At 38.6% G+C, this 23,148-nt stretch overlaps 1 protein-coding gene across 3 annotated transcripts; it reads right to left on the bottom strand.

Moving 5' to 3' along the window:
* Positions 1-759: 759 nt before the first annotated feature.
* LOC143886855 (lysine-specific demethylase JMJ27-like) lies at positions 760-21,724 on the bottom strand. 3 transcript variants are annotated; one of them, XM_077391008.1, is made up of 13 exons: positions 21,089-21,724; positions 20,871-20,998; positions 7,988-8,087; positions 7,751-7,883; positions 7,614-7,677; positions 6,876-7,494; positions 5,915-6,244; positions 3,276-5,321; positions 3,114-3,186; positions 2,891-2,976; positions 2,543-2,662; positions 1,443-1,540; positions 760-1,167 (listed from the first exon to the last, which is right to left on the bottom strand). In XM_077391008.1, exons 1-13 carry the CDS (start codon positions 21,497-21,499, stop codon positions 1,128-1,130), a joined length of 4,248 nt encoding a protein of 1,415 aa, XP_077247123.1. In that variant the 5' UTR covers positions 21,500-21,724; the 3' UTR covers positions 760-1,127. The 3 variants fall into 3 exon arrangements, with proteins under 3 accessions (XP_077247123.1, XP_077247125.1, XP_077247126.1); XM_077391010.1 differs by lacking the exon at positions 21,089-21,724 and adding an exon at positions 12,092-12,178; XM_077391011.1 differs by lacking the exons at positions 7,988-8,087; positions 20,871-20,998; positions 21,089-21,724 and having other exon boundaries at positions 6,876-7,507.
* Positions 21,725-23,148: the final 1,424 nt, after the last annotated feature.

The following is a 23,148-nucleotide window of genomic DNA, read 5'->3' as shown; positions in this document are numbered from 1 at the left end:
TAGTGTCACAATTAGACTTAGCTAATTTGAGCCGGATAGATTCTTTCACCTTCTTCATGAAAATTTTCTAAAGGATTCATTGGCCGACCCTAACTAGTTGAAGGGGTACTCTTATTTGGTTTTAAATGGTTCAAAAAGCATAACTTAGGTTCTCGAAGGGGAGACTGCTAACGTCATAGCATGGGCCTCAAATAGAAGTTGTGGACCTTGGAGTCTCTCAACAGTCTAGATGAGATCTGGTATTTGGTTCGTATCATTGATCCTTAGATCGTGCAAAATATGGTGTACAAGTGTACAACGGCAGACAGGGGTGCAAAATATGGTGCCAATATGGAGACCACTGCCGTGAATGTTGATAGCTCTAGGGTGGAGGATACATGAACTTTTGCTTCTGTAATATTTCTGTCTGTCTGATTATATTCTTATAGCCAGAACCATCCTCTGTATGAGGACACCTTGTCCCTATGCTTTGCTATTATGGAATGAAATTTGTCTCTATTGCTACTTTGTTCACCTGTCAAATAACTGGTCAAGATCAAACGATGAATACATATAACTTAATCCTTAAGCCTTGTTTATTTTTGAATTTTGAGAATTAATTCTTGAGTAAAAAATTGAGTCTAATAATCAGTTTTGAACTGAAAATCAATTATCAAAATCCCTTATTACTTAGTTCAGATGGAGCCCAGTATATTTGAATAATGGAATAAATATAGCCGCCTGCAGGGCCCAGCATATGAATGATTTTTGAACAATTAGTCGTACAACGACAACCATTTTTCTTCAACAAGTTTTTCACCTCACTATAAATAATATAATCAGTAATTTTTTCTTCGGAAAATGTCAAATACGAGTCATTTCTACTCTAACAACAATCATAAAAATCATAAAAATACAAATTACCGATTGATTCTCTCGTAAAAAGGAACAACAAGAGCCATCCCACATCTCTCACCTGATGTTTTACTTGCAAGTTGCAACAAATGACACCAAGAGAGACTGTAGAAAACACATTTTCTTCACAAAATGGGCAAATAGTACGCCCCACATAGATAATGCCCGCATCTGAGAATAATTTAGATAACAATCAGAAATGAGAGCTCACCAGATTTGATAAAATCAGTAGGTTATTTTTTCCTCTTGACCAGTTGCTTCTTTTTCTTCGACCTGCAATAATATCCAAAAAGTCAAAGATGGATCAAATCTCGACAACAGGCTGTCGGCCCAAAGTCACCAGGATTGATAGGTGCATAAGCCTACCCCATCCAAAGAAGACCAACCAATCCTTGGGCTTGGGACCGACTACTAACTCAACGATCTTGACCATATCTTATGTCATTATAATCAATTGCAGACACCATAAGAACACAATGTAATGGGATCGACATAATATGATATCGATTCAAAATCAGAATGTGCACAAGGCTTCAAGCGACACTCACTTTGGCTTGGATTTCTTCACTAGATCGTATGAACGATCGTGTATCCCAAGAAAATCATTCACAGCTTTGTTGATTGCATGAAGGGTCATTTTCTTTACCTGTTCCACACATTCAGATTCAATGCAAATCAATAAAAAATAGATGTTTGATTCATATTCCAAATTTGGATATGGAGATAAGTTGTCAAAGCAAATGTCAGAGAATTTGGGAAAAAACACTGAGTTTATTTTTACAAGCAAGCAAGCAAAAAAAACCAAACCAATAATAGTAGAAGATTGCACGGTATACTGTTTAAGTACATGTATTGTAAAGGTCGTGGGGTCAGTTCACACTCTGTTTATATGAATATTTGAAAAACAATTCTGAGATATTTGAATTAACTGATATAGCCGAATTTGGTAACCATGGAAAGAATCAGGCTTGTCTGCAGGTAAAATTTTGGGCAAGTTTGACTACACTGAGGGGCCGTTTGGATACGCAGATTTTAGAAACCAGGTTTTTAGTTTGAAAACAGTGTAAAAGAGGGTTTATGATCTGGCTGCTGTATGCTGTCCTGGCAGCGTTTCTTGGATTTTAAGTAAGAAATCCAGGTTTTAGAAATCTCATGATGCGGGAGAGGTTTCTAAAACCTGATTTTCTTACTTAAAATCCAAGAAACGATGCCAGGACAGCATGCAGCAGCTTGATCATGAACCATCTTTTACACTATTTTCAAACTAAAATCCTGGATTCTAAAATCCGCGTATCCAAACGGCCCCCGAATGTTTTTTTCCTGGAATATATCTACTCAATCGTACCCTCTCAAGTCTCCTCACACCCTCCCCTACCCCTCCCTCGCCACTTGGAAAAACTTATTTATCATGAAAAATAATTTACCGTTACCAGAAATGGCCTTAGAGTGTGCAGGTAGACTGACCATAGAATGCTACTCAGTTAATATTCTTTGGTTCAGAATGTTTGGCTTTGAAGTAGCTGGAGACTACTGGCCAATATAAGAATTTGTAGCATCTACAAATACATGTATATGCCACACACACACACACACACACACAGAGAGAGAGAGAGAGAGAGAGAGAGAGAGAAGGAAGAGATCAATATACCTCTAGTTTGTCTTCATTAGCCCTGTGATCCTGGGGAAGTACTCGGAATTCTTCAGTCAGGCGGATGCACTCGTCGACATTTTCGGGTGATACAAAGTCAAGTGCAACCTTTATACATGACTGTAAATATAAAAACAAGAGCTTCAGAAGATTAAGTCCAGTAAGTCAATTGAGTGCTCAACAATTTATTGGCATGACCAGTGATCCGCCCAATGATACAAGTTGATTTCACCGCAAATTGCCAACGAAATCACTTCTTAGTTTCTTGTTCGAAACATGAACACAAAAGACTACTATGAATTTTCCTGAGGAATACATATTATGTTAAGTAATTCATGATGTACATACCTGGAGATTTCTAACTTGGTGAGGACAACCGGCAGGAATAAAGACTGCCTCTCCAAGATTTTGAACAAAAGTCCATGGTTCAATTCCTACACAAACATCAAGGCATCTAAAAAATCATTCAGAGAGTATGAACAAAACAAACAGCCTACCAAATACGAGGCAAGAAAAGGGAAACAAAGGAAAAGGAAAATAGGAGAGAACAGTAAGTTACAACTAAACTAACCAAATTCCTCCTTGAGCTTCCTTTTATGCTCCAAAGTTAAATAGAAACTTTGGTCGTGAATGGGATGAACAATCTGATCAAACAAAATCAGTTTAAATTATAAGTAATTGTCAACATGGATATAAGTCCACTCTCCCTTTTATTATTATTTTTATTGGTTACCTGATCTACCGGAGAACCATGAAGGTGTCTGAATTCTCTAAAGTGCTTCTTAAGATATTTTTCTAGCTTAGGAACATCTTGCCTTCGGAAAATATCCCAAAGAGCACCACCGGCTAACGGTTCAGATCTCAGCTTGTTGCCATAATCTCCAAGTGTTCTTCTCCTCTTCTTCCCATCACTTCCGACTTTTTGGGAATCTGAACTATTTTCAGAAAGATTAGGAATATCTCGGCAGCTACTTGTCTTCTTTCCCACATTTTGGTCATCAACCGAGGTCTCAAGTGCTTCATTACTTGCAGCTTTACCACATTCTTTTGTCCCATTCCTGTTAAGCTGTTCACCAGTACAACTTTTTACAATTCTAGAACTAGATTTCCCCATATTGTGTACTTCACCATCCTTCTGCACCCCATTCAAAACAAGTTCCTCAGTTGCCTCAGTTTTGACACCTAAAGAACTAACCTCTTCCTTATTCTGCAATTTCCCCAAAACACGGTCTGGGAGAAGCTTGGAACGCGGTTTGTAGGTTTTGCAACACTTCTGCCTTTTTCTACCCCGACCAACTTTCTTGCTAGCCAAACCCTTTCCAGAAACATCTACACAGTCATCAGTTTCTTCAGGAACATCATCCTTAATACTGGTGTCAAACTCTTCATTGGTTTCAGTTTTGACAAACAGATATGTATCAACCTTATACTGTTTATCAGTTCCAACAGGCTCTTCACTAATTGCACCATTGACATCAGTAACAATAGTATTTTCGTCTGTCAAAATTCCAGTTCCAACATCCAGTGCATCCGATGGAGGTGAGATATTCAAGCCAACTGGGTCCCCCTTTCGCTCATGAATAAATGCATTTCCTTTTCCCCAAACTCCAGTTCCAACATCCAGTACCTCTGATGCTGGTGAGATATCCAAGCCAACATGGTCTTTATTTTCTTCTGTCAAAATTCCAGTTCCAACATCCAGTGCATCCGATGGAGGTGAGATATCCAAGCCAACTGGGTCCCCCTTTTGCTCATTAATGCATGTATTTCCTTTTCCCCAAACTCCAGTTCCAACATCCAGTACCTCTGATGCTGGTGAGATATCCAAGCCAACATGGTCCTTTTTTTGCCCACCAAGGCTGTCATTACGTTGTTTATCAATTTCTGTAATGAATTGAGACTTCCCCGTTTCTATAATTGAAGACTCAGATACAGGAAACTCTCCATCAGTAATGGTATGTGACCCCATACCATCCACTTCTCTACTAATACTGGTATGTGACCCCGCACCGTCCATGTCTGACATACATTGATCTACAGATGGTTCTTTGTGCATCTGATCAACCACTACCTGATCCTTCTGGATTACACCGTCATGCCCATCGTTATTTTGAGATTCATGCCCCTCCTGTAACTCTTCTCTATTGGAAATCTTCTGCTCAGTGACATTTTCTCCCCCTTGTTCAACAACTAAATCATCAATATCTTCGTTAGTTTCAGATTTAAAACCAAAGAAACCAGGATCCTTCCCTTCTACCTGACCAAAGCCAACAAATTCTTCATGGTCTCCAGTTTTGACAGCAAAGGAACCACTCTCCCCCACATTTTGTTCTTCAATACCAGCAAATTCTTCATTTATTTCGCCTTTGGAATCAGAGAGAACACCAGCATTATATTTACAGTTGCCAACTACAACATCTAACTTGTTCAATTTAGGTCCGTCACCAAGGACAATGGTTTCTCCATTTCTCTCACTAAAGCCATCATCAGATTGCATATGAACTGCTGGAATTTTACAAACCAGACCAGTTTCTAAAGTGGAAGCTTCACATGAAGGCAACTCGGCACCAGTAGAGATGACATCTGACTGGAATTTATCCACATCTGCGATGTGTTTCCTAGCAGATGGCTCAGGGTGGTTCTCATCAACCTTCTGCTTCCGTTGAATGATACCAAGATCACTTTGATCTTGAACACGATGCTCCTCCTTCAATTCTTCTATACTGGAAAGCTGTTTCGAGTCAAGAACCACTTCGGCTGTATGCGTCAGAACATTCACCTGAATTGAAAAGCAGAATAACAAATTAGGAAAATTTCCCCAACAACAATTCAACAATGACCAGGATATAAGATAATCAAATTATTACGAAGAATGACCTGGACAGAGATATTAGTGAAATAGAAAACCTAGTCAAACTCAAAACCAGGTCAGATCAAAGCAACCAACTTGAAAAACATAAAATTCTTCTTTATAAGACTAATTTGTACTTGTCCTATGTGAAGCTTTAAGATCAAAATTTATCAACAAGCCATTACAAGATGGTGTTGATATTTGAACATAATGGGAAATATTTAACGAATATCACCCAGAAATAGAAATGCAATGAATATCCAAGAAACATTCATTTAAGTGACCCATTGTAATTATGAATATGGCAACACATAGCAAAAACTCACTGATCGACACAGAACTCTGTCAAGTCGACCCAGTCTGATAATTTTATGATTACCAACTTCAAAAAGATCAATCATATAAAAAACAAAAACATTTTCAAATGACACATTCAATAAATTTTCCATATTGGAGTTGAGCTTTCAAATATTGATTATTGATAGAGACAAGCCGTGAGACATAGTAAGAACTGAGCATACCGCATCTGACATATCACAATGAAGCTTAGTTACAGAATCTCCCCTCCCCAGTTCCTCAACTGTCCCATAAGCTATATATGTCTTTGGTCCCAAGTCTGGTTTCAGGGTTCTTGCTGGTAGCTTTGCAGCAACATTAAGAAGACCACGCTTGGGATCAGTATATTCGAGATATGGCAAAGCACTGATGAATTCAGCACCATGGCGTGGTAAGCGCTCTTCAAAGAAATTAGAAGGGGGCCAATCTTTCAATTTGAGCATCTGAGGCCAATTATTGCTATGTTTTCTCCCCTCTGTGTATCCTCTGAAAAACTGGCTAATATTAATCTCAACCTGTATATTATATCAAAATTTGATACAAAAGTTAGATACAGTACACCAGTTTGGAACAGTGATGCGGGTGCAAAAATAAAGATTGAGGACAGTTCCACAACACAAATATAAAGAACAAAATAAATACATGTATGAACTAAGGAGACGCCCATTAGACAGTATGGTAAATCTGCTGTCTACCATGTATTATTCTCCAAGAGGATTGTGAATCTTAATTGGCTTCATGGTCAGTCTAGAAATCAGCAAATAAACAATGTTAATAGTCCACCATATGACCACAACTGTAATATAAACCAGAGTTAGATAACTAGAAAAGACAGGGGAGACCCATGGACCAATTCACATTCTCAGAGGCACAGTCACAATTACAGTAAAAAATGCCAATGCCAATGTCCCTATTAAAGAATTGAAGAGAATTAGGAAATAATTGTGTAATGGAAGAAACACAGCTTAATCACACAGGAAGCTAAGGCGAACAGAAACCATATCGTATTATGCATAAAGCAATGATTCCATATGCGGTGTGACCGTATAATATGTTTGTGATTATGTAGACGGCTAACGGGATGCATGTAGAACATAATGGTAAAAATATAATATGGCTTTCACCATGGCGGGCAATAAAACTAACCTCCCACCAATCCAGGCAATCAAGAGCCGTCACTGACAAATACTCAGAACCAGTCCTAGAATTCGTCTTCTCACGAAATGCACGGTACATAACAAATGGTTCCCAGCTCAAGCCAGATGTGAAATCAAGAACATTGCGAACAATCACTGGCTCACCTTTTATCCAATGCATCTGGAAATGATCTAGGTCTCCATGTCGAGTATCTCCGGCAGTTGGGCAATATAGATAGTTGTCATCAGAATCTTCCCTAGAAGCTGTTTTTCGTGTGTTACTGGAATCGATATGGCCACCCGAATTAAAACAGGAGCATCGTGCGGAAATATCAGGCAATCGCAAAAAAAATTTGCGGCCAACAATTTCTTCTGCCTTCCTTTCCAACTCCAAGATCCAGTCCTTTGGAAAGATGCACTTGAGCTCCAAAAGGCCAGCATTGCAGCCACCCATTGCCTTTGGAGGACAAGGGATACCTCCATTACTGTTGGCTTCCCATTCAGTCAATGGCACACCACCTCCAAGTAGGCGACCTTCACGGATCTCCAAGCAACAACTAAGGCATAGTTCATACGAACAGTTTGGACAGCTTCTATGAAAGTCAATAATAGAAGTTTTGCAGTTGTCACTGGTCCAGGAAACTATTATAAATCAGGTTCTCAACAAATTAAAAACCCCAACACAATATAGAAAGTCTAAACAAATTTAATGAGAAATTTTACAATAATTCAGAGAAGAGAAATCTACCAATAAACACGTTCATCATTCAAGCAAACCGCCTGTTCAAGTTCAATTTCAGATGGTAATAATCCTATTCAAATGAAAAATTCTGTTAGAAAACAATTAAGAAGAACAATAAAGCTAAAACTTAAGGCAAGTTATACCTTGTATCTTAGCCTCCAACTCCTTTTCTCGTATTTGATCTTGACTTATTTGTTTCAGAAATGGGAGAAGTCGACCTATCAAATAACGAGACCATCGTTTTCTTTCAGCTTCATTCACCTTCCTCTCTGAAATCTGCAAGTAAACCATGAACAATATCATATGGCATTGATCGAGCTAGGAGGATGAAAAGTTATTTCAGTGAACAATGAATGCTGGACAATTTATAACAAACAGACCTCGGGTATCTTATGCAGACGTAAACACGTCTTACAGTTGCAATTTCCACGACAAACTGGGCAAGCCTCTGCAATTTCTGCCTCTAACATACGAGGATACCTATTGTTCGTGATCCAAGCAAAGAATTGAGCAAAATAAGATGAATACATAAAATTCAAATTAGATGAATACATAAAATTCACTTGAATAATTATGGTGTAGCATTTTTTATAGGAAGAAAAGATAAGAGACTGCAGCTGAAATATATGAAACACTGACAAGGCTACGCTGTCTATAGAGAAAATGGCCAGAAAGGCTATTGCTGGTAAAAAGTTAAGAAAAAACAATCTGTTAAAAAGATGGTTTAAATAATGAATTCACAAAGAATAACACAAGATGAAGCATTAATTACTTGGTGGCTCAACTATAAAAGAAGAATTATTTTTTTATAAATGAGATGGTATCCTTCTATAGGATGCAACTATTCCCTCAGTATGAGTGAATTTCTGCTCAACACCATCAAAAGCATTCAATCTAGAACTCACAAATGACCCTCTAGCATATTATCGTCACCGAGTATTGCAGAAATAGAAATGGTATATATAACTCTTTAACTTGTATTGTATGTGGTGTTGCATTCAAGTTCAACATAGAAACTATAAGATAATAAAGAAAGAAATGGAAGAAATTTGCTCTAACTACGGCAATTTAGTGGCATATATTATAGCATGTTAGCAGAGGAAAATATCAAAATGTGCAATTCCATTATAGGACCTTAAAAAAAGTAAGAATTACTAGAAGATAATTAACAAAAGGTGAAATAAGCAGCCTCATTGTTACAGAACAAGATATTTTAGTCTTCTTTTTTAACTAAAATATCATAATTGCATTATCATTTTATTTATTTTATTAGTAAGTACTAAGTTGTAATGTTCTGCATTATAGTCTACTCCCACAACCTACCATTTGTCTACAGCGAGCACTTCTACAACGATCAAGAAGAATGGCATGGTTTGAAGATCGTAATATTTTGATTGGAAAAGCAAGGCAGAAATGAACAATTCAGGGCAATATATATATATATATATATATATATATGAGAGAACGGTTCCTACACATATGTGTAGATAAGTTATCTACACACTAGCTTAAAATACAGTGGGGGCCACATTATTTGGGTGATCCAAACCATTCATTTTTAAGGCCCTCACATAGATAGGGTGTCCACAAAAAATCAGATCCATAGGATCATCCTAATCATTCGAACTGTGGAGGCAAAAAATGGACTAATTTGTGAAGGTTTAAAGACATCCATTTTACCTCCACAAATCGTAGGGTTGGGATGATCCTATGGATCTGATTTTTTGTAGACACCCTATCTATGTGAGGGCCTTTAAAATGGATGGCTTGGATCACCCAAACAATGTGGACCCCCACTGTATTTTAAGCTAGTGTGTAGAGAACTATCTACACATGTGTAGGAACCGTTTTCTCTCCCTCTCTCTCTCTCTCTCTCTCTCTCTCTCTCTCTCTCTCTCTCTCTCTCTCTATATATATATATATATATATATATATATATATATATATATATGAGAATAGAGTTCCTAAGGTGTCACCTCATATAGCTTATATGAGGTGGCGCTTAAAAACATAAGGGGCCCACTTTGTTTGGATGATCCAAAGCATTCATTTGATAGGCCCTCACATAGATAGGGTGTGCCCAAAAAATCAACTTCATAGGATCATCCTAACCCTTCCATTTGTGGAGGTTGAAATGGATGGGTATAAACCTCCATAAATCTGCCCATTTTTAACCTCCATAAATGGAAGGATTAGGATGATCCTATGGACCTGATTTTTTGTAGGCACCATATCCATCTAAGGGCCTTTCAAATGAGTGGTTTGGATTACCCCAAAAATGTGGGCCCCTTATGTTTTGTGAGCGCCACCTCATATAAGCTATATGAGGTGACACCTTAGGAACTCTCTCTCTCTCTCTCTCTCTCTCTCTCTATATATATATATATATATATATATATATATAGAGAGAGAGAGAGAGAGAGGAAACTTAAGCTCACCAAACTTATGGTGAGCTAGCTTGCCCAATCACATGGGTTCCACATTTTGGGGAGTGATCCAAACCATTCATTTGCAAGGCCTTATCATAGATAGGAGGTGTACCAAAAATCAGCTCCATAGGATCATCCTAACCCCTCCATTTGTGGAGGACAAAAATGGGGCAGATTTGTGTATGGAGGGGTTAGGATGATCCTATGGAGCTGATTTTTGGTACACCCCCCATCTATGTAAGGGACTTTCAAATGAATGCTTTGGATCATCCTAACAAAGTGGGCCCCCATGTGATTGGGCAAGCTAGCTCACCATAAGTTTGGTGAGCAACAGTTTCCTCATATATATATATATATATATCGGAAAAGTGTTGCTACTCGGTCTTGTAGCTAAGCTTATCTACTCGGTCGGGTTAAATACAGTGGGGGCCCACATTGTTTGGGTGATCCAAACCATTCATTTGAAAGTCCCTTACCTAGATAGGGTGTCCACAAAAAATCAGACCCATAGGATGATCCTAACCCATCCAACAGTCGAGGGGAAAATGGGAAAAAATGGTCAGACACAGTTTGTTCACAAATCAACCCAGGGCAGCTTGGGTTTGAGAAACGTCGGGCACCTAGCAGGAGTAGATCAAGCAGAGATTGGCGGTATTTGTCAATCAATTGGTACAGTTTTCTTTATCCCTGTATTTCAATTCATCGCTATGGATTCATCTAATAACTAGGATCTTGGTTCGGTCGGTGGAAATGAAAATATTTTGACCGCAGTTTTGCTTCCGTTGTGCTCATCGATTCCACTGCCGACTTTCAGTTGTCCCCTCCTTTCTTTTCCCTGCTCCCTCTAACTGTTGTTCGTGATTGTTATCAAGGTTTTAAATGTCGGTTTCGGCCGCCACCGAAACAGAAATATTTTGGTTTTGGTGGAAATTTAGGCCGAAATCATGTAAAAAATTGACAAAAATTATGGTCTTCTTAAAATTTCCACAGAAAAGTACAAAATTTCGGTGGAAATTTCAGCCACTTCGATGGAAATTTCAGTAATTTTGGTGGAAATATTTACATTTCAGTGGAAATCTTTTACATTTTGGTAGAAATTTTGTAAATAAGGTTGAAAAACGAAATTTCGGTTGAGAAATCATGTAGAAATCCGACTCAATGTAATTTCGGTTTCGGTCCAAACCGAACCGAATTATTTCGGCCGAAATTTCAGATTTCGGCCAAAATTTAAAACTATGACTGTTATCACCAAGGCCAAAATTTAAAACTATGACTGTTATCACCAAACAGTTCTCAGCAGTTCCAACCCCCCCCCCCCTACGTTTTTTTTCTTCAATGATTCAGTCCGCCCTATGTTCCCTGTCTTATCTCTTGACTGTTTTTTGAAGCCTTGCCGTCCTTTCTTTCTCTGTTGCCCTAACCATGGATTTAAATTTCGTCCGAAATCCGAAATTTCGGTCCGAGATTTCAGGTTTCGGTGGAGACCAAAACCGAAATCGGAAATACGCAAAACAGTTGTTTATTTCGGCCAAAATTTCGAATTTTGGGTCGAAATTTCGTCTATACTGACGAAGTTCGTCTGAAATTTAAGGGATTTTACTATCCCGAAATTTCAGCTGAAATTACCGAAATTTCGGAAATTTCAATCGAAATTATGTACGAGAAAAAATAGGCGTTAATATGATTTCGACGGATTTCAGCCGAAATTTCAAATTTTCGGTTCGGTCAGGACCGAAACGGATTCCGAAACCAAAATTTGAAACCATGGTCCTAACTACTGTTACAAGAGTCTTCTTTCCCTTGCTTTTTCCCTTTTGCTGCCCACATCCGACCTCCTGCCACTGCCCACGCCACGGGACATGAAGATCGCAAGGGTGTAGCACCGTCAAAAGTATTCCCAAGCATTGTTCAGAGTTAATAGATGAACTTTCATATGCATTTAAACAAAACATTCAAGATTTCTTCCATTCATCTATTAATTTAAGTTTTATCCCTAAAACACCCACCAGATTTTTCTTACAGAACCATCTCCTCTTCACATTACATACAAGTTACCTGTAAACACATGTATAATCTTTCCCTCTTCTTTCGAGTCTCAAATGATCTTTACCGGTAGTGACCCCAACCTGAGGTTTCAAACATCTACAAAAGCAAGTGAAGGAATCGAGTGAGCTAGCAGCTCAGTAAGTAATTAAAGAATATTCTATAAGGCTAAGCCATGTCTAGTCATGCCATGCTCACATATAACATGAAATACAATAATCATAATGTATTCAGTAAAGAACTACATTTTTGTACGAATTCAGTAAAGCACTACAATTTGCTTATAAAATACATTTCATAATTTCATAGTATGATTTCAGATTTTCGTATCATGTATTCATGAATTCATAACTAATCGAGCCTTGGCGCAACGGTAAGGTTGCTCCATTGTGACCTGGTGGTCACGGGTTTGAGTCACGGAAACAGCCTCTCTGCAAAGCAGGGGTAAGGCTACGTACATCTAGCCCTCCCCAGACCCCGCAATGGCGGGAGCCTCGAGCACCAGGCTGCCCTTATAATTAATCAAGCATCAAGATTCACAAGTCAAATCACACACATTACATAGAGGGCACTTACACCGCAAAAAGAACACACGTCATTCGAATGTAGTAGTATGACTTGATAGGCAATTGCCTTAGTAGGACGTGATCCGTTATGCTCATATAGCAGGGACGATATTACCCCGCTGGAGGACCCAGTTCGAGGCAACCAATCTGAGAATGCAACGATAGGCCCAACTATGATGGTGGGAACCCAAGAGGGGGGTGAATTGGCTGTCTCAAAAACTTTTACCCTATTTATCCAACGAATCAATTTTAGCCCAAATTGAACTTTGAAGATCAATTAAAAATTAAATCAAGAAAGATAAATATAAGTGAAAGAAATATAAGAGAGAGTTAAAAGAAGTGCACCAAAGATTTAGTGTGGTTCGGTCCTCAAACCCACGAGGGCTACTCCACTCCACCAACAAAATAGGTTGATGGCTTCACTATTTGATCTTCTTAACTTCGGCGAAAGTCCGTGCCAAAAATACAATCCGAACGCTTTAACCTCGGTGGTGATCCCCACCACGGAGAGAAGGCTACGCGTCTCCGAACACTCGCTCAATTACAATCTTTGATGAAGAAAGAAAGAAAGAAAGCAAAAATCCCTTTCAAAATGTTACAATCTTGATGTAGAAGATGTACAATGAAAGCTCATAATCCAATCCTTGTCTTTGAATCAAGAGATGCTCAAGTATGTTCTTTATCTAAATATGTATTCAAATGAGGCTTAGGGAGTGTTAGAATTAAGTTTAGGGAGATTAGAGACCTTTATATAGGCAAGGGAAACCAAAACTAGCCGTTATAGGGCTCCCAACAACTAGTATGGAGGCTACCGGCGGAATTTCGTGCTAGCAGTTATGCATTTTTATTTTGGACCAGAAACCTCCACGGAATTCCTTGAGATCCCACGGAATTCTGAGCTTGGAGCTCCGTGGGATCCCACGGAGTTCCGTAACTGGATTCCAAGTTTCAGCTGTCAACTTGTAAAATTCATATCTCCTTCGTTTCTTATTGGATTTCAACGTTCTTGTGCTCTACGAATATTAGAAAAAGGAGAGCTATCGTTAAAAATATTTTCAAAAAAATTTGAAAATATTTTGAACTGATTATCATAGAATTTTGTTGAAAGGTCATTCATGCAAGTGCCAAATTGATGCTTTTCATATATGGGCTCACTTTGGCACTTGGGCTTTGGGTCTATGTGATCTTCCCTTATCATTTTATATTCTTTGGGATCTTAGTAATGCCTCATTGATGCCTCTAATAAATCATAAGCTAAGGATTTGACTTTTACATTCTGAGACTTGACAAACACTAGATATCTCCAATGACTTCATCTCTTCAAGTCTTCACCGTCACCATGGATCATCTTTTTTTTTCTTTTGGCTCCACAAGCTCTTCATGAATGTTCCAAGCCTTCATCTTTACTTTGGCTTCTCATCTTGATCTTTATGATAGTTTCTATCCATGATCCATGATTTTCTTGACTTTAGTATTTGATTAAATTGGATTTCTAAAACATGCACCAAAACATCAAATACATCAGAGTTGACAACACAAATCAACTTGTGTTTGAAATCATCAAAACATAGAAGATTACCAAGGTGAGAGCCATTGGGCTAACACAATAATCAATGACACCTTGTTCCTATCATCAAGGCCCACCTTTTTCCAAAACCATGGTGGAGACAATCTCCTTACTAGAGGACCCAATACAGGTGACGAATAATCAGATGATACCTCATTGGAGCACCCAGCCAAGACAACTAGGAATCACACTGTGCCGCCCAGCTCGTACCCCGAAGCATCCACACACATGCTTCGACGTACGAGTGGTCGCCACATCTCAAGACATGATGCAGAAGCGATTATTCTTCATGTTTCATCAAAGTGTGCAGCAAAGCCAAAAACAAATACAAGGAGAATAATATTTCATAACTTTAAGTTTCTATAACAACATAACCTGGTGATAAAAAAATACACTAAGGACCCATGTCCTAAGAAGGTTCTGATCTTCCTATAAGCAAAAGCTAAAAATCTCTTAACCACAAAATCTGCCACGAACTAAAAAGTTGTCCTTACACTCAGGTCCCTAGCGAGAATGAATGATTGCAGCAACTATCCATGCCTTATGATCTGCAAGAATGATGATCACATAAGCTAACATAGCCAAGTAGGTAATCATATACTAAAACAAGAAGTTTGGGGTGAGTTAACATGCAAGATCATCCAGTATGATTAGTTGATTTCTTAACAAGGTTTTAGAAATCGGCAACCAGTAGTAATTCACAAGGTTGCCCGAGCGGGAAGCGAAAGCGGTAAGCGGGAAGCTAAGGCTCTCAGGAAGGTGGGAAGTGTGAAGGGTCGAATAGTTTTTTTTAATAGTTAAATATTAAAAAAAATTACAAAACTAAAAAATTAGTAAAAAAAATAAGAAATAATTATATGAACCAAATATTTTTTAAAACAAAAAACACTTTATTAAAAGATCCAACATTTACTTAAAGGAAAATCACTCACCTGAAATATATGTGTTGACCAGTGCGTAGACCAATGCCGGACCCGATAAAAAAAAATTAGAAACCAAATTATGAGAATTTTTTACCAGACTTTTGAGAATTAATAATGTTTGGAAATGATAGAATTCATGAATTTTTAAAATTGGAAAAATACCCCATCGTTTGGAAGTTAAGATTTTGACCCGACCCATTTTTTTGAATTTTGTACTAGAAATAGAAAGTTGAATTTTTATCCTTTTAGATTTGGGTCTTGAAACTATTTTTAATGGATTCAAATGGGGGTAATCCCTTATTTGCATGTAACTAAGAAGAGGAAGAGAAGAGGACCACCGAGAAGAGAAGAGGACCACCGAGAAGAGAAGAGGACCAGCAAGCCTTTTAGATTTGGGTCTTGAAACCATTTTTAATGGATTCAAATGGTCGAGATCCACATTCAGTCCTAGGTCGAAGTGCAATCTCCTAGTGAACAATCTGTCTAAGACTTTCAATGGATTCATCCTCCCTGCAAGAGATAAGCCCATTCTGACATTGCTGGAAACAATAAGGAGATTGCTTATGGGGAGGTTTCAAAAGTAAAGATCGGAGATGGAGAAGTATCAAGGTCCCATTTGCCCTAAAATACAAGAGAAGTTAGAAAAGGCTAAGATGTTAGCTTGTGAATGTCATGTGGAGTGGTCTGAGTTAGAGGAGTTTGAAGTGGAGAAGTTTGGAAAACAGTATGTAGTCAATTTAGACCAACAGACTTGTAGTTGCAGAAATTAGGACTTAACGGATATCTCATGCACCCATGCAGTAGCTGCTATCTTCTTCAAGCATGAGAATGTAGAAAGATATGTGCACCCATACTATCATCGAGATGCCTTCGAGAGAAGTTACAGAGAGATCATTCACCCCATTCCTAGTATAAAACACTGGCCTCAAGCAGACATGGATCCTGTCTAGCCCCCTCCAATGAGAAGGCCTCCAGGAAGGCCTAAGAAGTTGAGGAGGGATATAGATGAGCCTCGAAAGCCTTCCAATCTTTTCAAGTTGAAAAGAAAGAATCACACTGAAGTGTAGTAAGTGTGGCCAATTTGGACACAATACACGTACATGTAAAGGGCCAATCAAAGGAAGAGGAAAGGGTACTTCTAAAGGGCCAGTTAGATCAAAAGAGCAAGGGCCAATTAGGAGGGGTGGAGCTCCTGTTGGAAGAGGTGTAGGGCACAACAGAGCAAAAGAACCTATTAGGAGGGGTGGAGCTCAATCATATGGTGGCAGAGGTGTAAGGGATAGCTCAGGCTAGGCAATTCCCTATTCATATGATAGTTCCATCAAGTACAACATAGGTTACCCTTTTAAAGCAGCTTCTTTGATTGGTTTTTTGAGTCATTCTGTGTAATTGGTGCATGCAGGATACAACTGTTAGTGGAGGAAGAGGAGCTCCATCATATGGTGGCAGAGGTGTAAGGGATAGCTCAGGCCAGGTAATTCCCTATTCATATGATAGTTCCATCATGTACAACATAGGTTACCCTTTTAAAGCAGCTTCTTTGATTGGTTTTTTGAGTCATTATGTGTAATTGGTGCATGCAGGATAGAATTGTTAGTGGAGGAAGTGGAGCAAGAGGAGCTCCATCATATGGTAGCATAGGTGTAAGGGATAGCTCAGGCCAGGTAATTCCCGGTTCATGTGATACCTCCATCATGTATTTCATAGGTTATCCTTTTTAAAGCAGCTTCTTTGATTGGTTTTCTGATATTTCTGTGTCATTGGTCCATGCAGGATACAATGGTCAGTGGAGGAAGTGCAGGAAGAGGGGAAAGAGGTGCGAGAGGTAGAGGAGGAGATAGCAGAGGTGGAGGAAGAGGTACACCTTTTGGGATTGGTCTCTATAATGGCCAGTTTTACTCATATCCAACAAGACAAGTAGTATGTGTAGTTATCTTATTGCTTGAATTAGACCAGCTTCTGTAGTTGTTAGCTCTGACCAGCTAACTTGTTGTTCTTGACACAAATGCAGTCTCCTTGGAAATCTACTGGAACAAATGCTGCTTCAACTTCAGGTGTGGGAAGTAGTTCAGGTGTGACAAGGGGTGTCACAGCAGCGGACCATATGTTGGGACTCAACAATCTTCAGCTCATGGTGGCAACTGATAGGCAGTGACAATTGAATGGATTAGATGTTTATGAATCCATTCATAAAGAATAGATTTTTGGGTGGCAGCAACAACTGAATAGATTTTTGGGTGGCGGTCACAACTGAATAGTTTTTTTGCGTAGATTTTGATGCATTTGGATGGACCGATTGTCGATATAGATAAGCAGTTGTATTTTGGGTGGATTTCGATGGTTATGCTTTTCTTCTTGGTGTATTTTTGGGTTCTGTGAACAATGTCATGTGCCTTCTTAACAAGGTAAATGTAGTTGGGTTCTTTATGTCAAATTTAATGTGTAGGTGGGTTCTGAGAACAATGTCGTGTCTCATGAATGTATTCTTCAGCAACTTCAAAAATCAGGTAATCATGCTTGAGCAGGTAATCATGCTTGCGTATTTTGTGCATCCCTCATTTGCAGGTCTATATGTATTCTTTGAAATTCATTTACTTGCGGATTGATTGAGCATCCCTCATGAATAGAGAAGTGAGGATGTTTTTTGTTTAGATAACAAATTGAATTTCAAAGTCAGGGTGTTGTTGTTTGTTCCCTCAGATTTCACTAGCACACACATTCTCACTTCAGCTGACAAATTGAATTTCGAAATCGGCGTGTTGTTGTTTGTTCCCTCAATTACACAAGCACACACACCCTCACTTCAGCTGACAAAATGAATTTGGAAACTGAAGCATATCATGTTTTTTGCAGATTTGGATTGACTGTAAAAAAACATGAATTGAGAAGTGAGGGTGTTATTTGTTCTCCAAATCCACTATGTTGCTCTCATATATTGATAAGTGAGAGGGAGTTTCAACATAAATGGAATGTTTTTACAATCTTAGACATCAAGCATTAACGTTTGTTAAAATAGAACTGGAAAGATTAGAAAAGGTAACATAATACATAGAGGCAGACTGCAATTTCTTCAAATTACTGGCATCTAGAACATCCATTTTTTTCAAGGCAAATACTTTTTTTTCCACTACCACAGCCATTCACAAAAAGGACAACCAACAACACAATCAAAAGTAAAGCTACACCCCAGGAAATGCCTATCAAGGTTCGGAAAACCTTCTCCCTCCCATGAGATATCGCAACTTCCGCCTCCAACCTTGCAACCTCCATCTGCAATTTACCAATCTTCCCCAACACCCTAGGCACAATAGCTCTTCCTCAGAGACAAACGGGTGGATCAACCCATTCGAAGAATTCACATACAGCATTCATCTGAAACAATGTGAACAACAAATTAACCATAAATAAAACCAAAAACGAGACCAAAGAACCACAAAATACTCACCTGATAGCCAAAATAGCCTAGAAACCTTCTCCCAAAATTATTACTTGTCCATGATGTTCCGATAGGCACTGGTTGTCCACAATGACGTGTGGTAATGGCGTAACCCTGGGGTTTACTTGAAGAGGATCCACCTGATGCCATCTAAAACAACTGCCAAGTAGGAAAAAAAGGTGGAACCCTGATCCCTTAGATGGAAATGGTGTAACCCTAAACCTTTTGATGGAAATGGCGTGAACCTTGAATGGAAATGGTGTGAACCCTCTGCAAATTCCGTCATAACAGGTGAATGACGTCCTCTATAAATGGTAGGGAGAAATATCATTTGAAGGAAGAAGTAAGTGGTATGAAATGGCTGTAAACGATTGGGGAGGGTATTAGTGTCCTCCAAATGTCAACCATGGTTACTTTTAGTCATTCCGTCAGGTTTAACTAACGGACAGTCAACAGAGGGGGCCTAACTAAAACCCATCGAAACCTCAAGGGGTGTCGTTGGTGACTTCAAAACTATGGGGTTAGAAGTGAAAATGTCAGATAGTTGAGGGGGTGTACATGCATTTTTCCCTTTTTTTTGAAAATTTTCTCTTTCCCCTTCTTCTCCTCATCTTCTCTTCTCTTCCCTTCCTTGTGTTGTTGGTGACTTCGAAACTATGGGGTTAGGTGAAAATGTCAGATAGTTGAGGGGGTGTATATGCATTTTTCCCTTCTTTTTTTTGAAAATTCTCTCTCCCCTCTCTCTCTCTCTCTCTCTCTCTCTCTCTCTCTCTCTCTCTCTCTCTCTCTCTCTCTCTCTCTCTCTCTCTCTCTCTCGCCCCCCCCCCCCCCTGTCGGTTTCCTCTCTCTTTCTCCTCTCTTGAATCTCTCCAACTCCCTTCTTTTCTTTATCTTCTTCGCCTTCTTCTTCTCTTCTACCCTCTTGAACCCTCCACGTCTTATTTTGAGAGGTTGCTGCTGCCCGAAGTTCTGATCGTGCCCATGAGTCTCTCCCCCACTCTCTTGGGTCCTCGCTTGCACGGATTTTTGGTGAAAGGGCTGCTATGCCTATCGCTGAGATCTTTCCTTTAATTTCAGCCCTAATTTCGAGCTTTTTACCCCTTTAAAACCCATAGGATCCTTGCCCTTGATTTACCCTAGATTACCTTAGGATTATTTCCATTATTTAGCGTAGTTTTGGTCCTTAGATCTCTCATTTCTTTATGGACAGCATGTATGCAGATCTTATTTTAGTATAATTGAGCCTTTTATTCCATTCTTTTATAGTATGAAAGTTGTTAAAGGCAAGAATTGCTTAAAGTAGAATCGTTTCCTATTAATGGCTTATGTCTAATGCTAGCCATGATGATTTCCTATGCTGAAAATTTATTTGACACTATTTATATGTTTGAGGAAATGATTAGGCTATGTGATTTTCACGACTTGGTCCCATTGAGCTCCTAAAGTTCCTAGAGTTATCCGTAAGCCACCGGGTTTGCACCAAGAATGCTTGCTATTATTCACTTGAAATAAAAATCATTACTTTGCTCCTAAGTTACCAGAAGTTAATCCACAGGCTATAGGCTTGCATCAAATGGTGAAACAAACCTTATCATTTTAAACAGGATTATAGGAAGAGAGTTTTTTTGTAACAATGACAATTGCATGACCACTTCTAGCATGGGTGTATGTTGGATAGACATCTTTAGCTTCCTAAGTTGGTTGGCTGTTATTTCTCGCGAAAGCGAAATGTATGACAAATTAATAAGGAAATCTTGTCCATCTTACCTCGCAGATAACATATACGATAGGATTGTAGCATATTGAAAAATGGATGTGAGGACAACCAAATACATTTAAAGTCATCAACAACTATGATGGGATTGCATACCCAAATGTAAGCATTGCGGTCGCAGATTTTTCTCTCTTTTAACACATTCTTTCCAATTATAAGAAATCAATTATCAAATATACAGAATCAAATAACCACACAACCTCAATACTACTGGACAAAGTCCACTCCCATAGCCATCCCAGAAAAAAAAATGCCCATTAAACTCCACTGTTGATAGTAATATATATACCAAACAAAGCAAAAAAGAGACACCTTTGACTTGGTTAAGTGCAAGACATGGAACATAATCTAGCATTGGAAAAAATAAGAAAAGAGAAAAATAGGAAAATATGGCCATGGCCAAAAGGAAAAACTGTATAAAACAAGTTCAAAGTGTCAATAAACCAATCAATCTGAAGAGAAAATTCCGTATTTTATCTACCAAACAGTAACAATTGTCTGTTAATTCAAACACAGACAACATACCATTTCTCTATACAGAGTATACAGTATCGTTTGCTTGGGCATTTCTTGCAACGAACAACCCTTCCTTTATCATTCCTCTGACACTGATGGCACATGTTACTTTCCCCTGGTTTCGCCACCTTCTTCTTCTGAAACAAAAAGAGAGAGAGAGAGAGAGAGAAATAAAAACACTGATCAAATGCAAGAAAATCAAACAAACAGTCCAAGAATTAGCTTACAGTCATCCCATCGCCCAAACTCGGCCTCGGACGGTTCGAAACCCTAACAGAACGGGACCCATTTAAACCATCTAGATCTTCATCCGCTTCTGATCTGCTCATTATCTCCTTTTTCAGCTTCTTCTTCCCCTTCTCAGCCTCCATTATCTCCTCCGTATTGACGATTTCCTTCAATTTAACCAGCTGATCCGAATCCTTACGCTTTAATGGCAGCCCCTGCTTTTTCTTCTTGGAAATACTCTCAATTTCTTCATTCATAACCTCATCTTTCTTCTCGTTTTCTTGAATTTGAACTCCAATCTTTCCCCGCTGTTTCTTCTCCGGTATGATCTCATCCTCTTCTTCATCCACTTTTCGTCGATTTCTCTTCCTCGAACCCTTCTTCTTCGCTAGATCTGGCGACTGAACCATGTTCTTCAGTCGCTCGCCGATTCTTCACCCTGGTTCTTACGAAGATTTTGAAACCCTAACCCTAGGCAAAACTGAAGTGGATCTTATGAGAAGAACCGTTTCTGGCTCTTACTATAAATAACCTTTGTGCGTACGATAGTGTCGAATCTAGACGTTCGAACCAGAGGTCCTTAGATTGCTAATCTAAACCTTTGTAGGTACGATAGGTTCAAATCTAAACTAAAGGGGTCCTTAGACTATATATATATAGCCATTGGCTAAAAATATTAGCGAAAACCTTTTGGATAGGCGGATTTTAGAATATTGGATTTCCTCAAAATCCTGGATGAGAGAGTAGAGAAGGAGACAGTATGTTGCTTTGTCGACATTCTTTCTATCCCCTCCTGTGTTTTTAGAATTCTCAAGGTGGAGGAAAGATTTCTAAAACCTGGATTTCTTACTTAAAATCTCGAATAATATATTGTAAAATCTTAAATTTTACACCGCTTTCAAACTAAAACCTCGATTTCGGGAGGTTGTGAAGTTGAATTTGAATTTGGTGGGCTGCTGATTCAGAGGTAAAAGGGCCTTGAGATTAGGTCAAGTTTGAAGGTTTGGGATCAAATTTGGATGTTCAAACTAAACTAGACCCTAGTGAACAGAGCTGAACTTGGTTTGAGTAATAATTTGGTTTATGTTTTGGATTAATGTTTAAAGAGTTGGCTCTTCTTATACACTAACTTTTGTGAATCACTTGATCTGGCACTGATGTCTCTAGTCACTAGGTGTAAATGTCTTCTATTATATATGAACCTAATATGACTTATTGTGTAGAGTATTGATGGTGGAATGTGAGGACATTATGTAGAATTTGAATCGTAAATGTTCTAAACAAATGAAGCAAAAGAATAAATATTAAAACCAAGCAATGACCGAATTTCAATAGTAAATTAAGGCGAGTCGACCCGATCTCCAATTTTATTATTATGTTACAATAGAATGACACATTCAAGCTCTAGATCATGTTCATGTAAGTTCGAAGAGAAAGTAGCATTAAATAGTATAATGTGGGTGCAAAATGGGTGTTTCAAGATCACTCCCGATGACAGACTTTTAACAAAAGTGCTATTAAGTGTGTACTTCCAACAACTGATGTCTTCATGTAATTGTGAAGTGAACATGAATAGGAGCTAGTTTAGTTTATAAAATGTAATGCTCAATTTTAGATAAAAGGGGATCGGTCTTGGAGAAATGTATGAAAACTTGTTTATTATTAACCAAACAGATGCTACAAGGAAAACTAGTTCCAGAGTGTAGTCTCCATGTTGTATAGTTCAATGTAAAAGTTTAACAAAATGCATAGAGAGGCAAAGAAATTATATAGCAGAAATCTGTCTAATGGAATGAACTGATCAAGGCAGATGTATGATTGGCTTCTTTCCCTTTCTTTTATTTGACCTGCAAGCAGTAGGGCTATGTGAGAGTCTGCAATAGAGCAGTTAATTATAAGTCAATTATCCATGAGAGACCGGACAGATATCAGCAAGAAGTGTGTTTACCCATGAGAGTTATGACAAGCAGAACGACGATAAGTAAGAAAATAAGAAGAAAAGGAGTTTATAATAGTTGCTAACAGTAACTTTTAAAGAGATCAATCAGTCAGAACATCA

Source organism: Tasmannia lanceolata, unplaced genomic scaffold (genome assembly GCF_043159265.1).
Source record: "Tasmannia lanceolata isolate RefF3 unplaced genomic scaffold, GAP_Taslan_0.1 ptg000011l, whole genome shotgun sequence".
Lineage (NCBI taxonomy): Eukaryota > Viridiplantae > Streptophyta > Magnoliopsida > Canellales > Winteraceae > Tasmannia > Tasmannia lanceolata.
Note: the sequence above shows the minus strand (reverse complement) of the source record. Positions and strands in the feature narration are given on the sequence as shown.

What these genes read in the sequence shown, in the direction of transcription:
- LOC143886855 (XM_077391008.1), bottom strand. Translation starts at nt 21,499, where the DNA reads ATGGTTCAGTCGCCAGATCTAGCGAAGAAGAAGGGTTCGAGGAAGAGA. An exon ending in ACCAAGTTAGAAATCTCCAG is followed by an intron (nt 2,663 to 2,890) that starts GTATGTACATCA and finishes TTATATTTACAG; the next exon opens with TCATGTATAAAGGTTGCACT. An exon ending in CTAATGAAGACAAACTAGAG is followed by an intron (nt 1,541 to 2,542) that starts GTATATTGATCT and finishes TGTGTGGAACAG; the next exon opens with GTAAAGAAAATGACCCTTCA.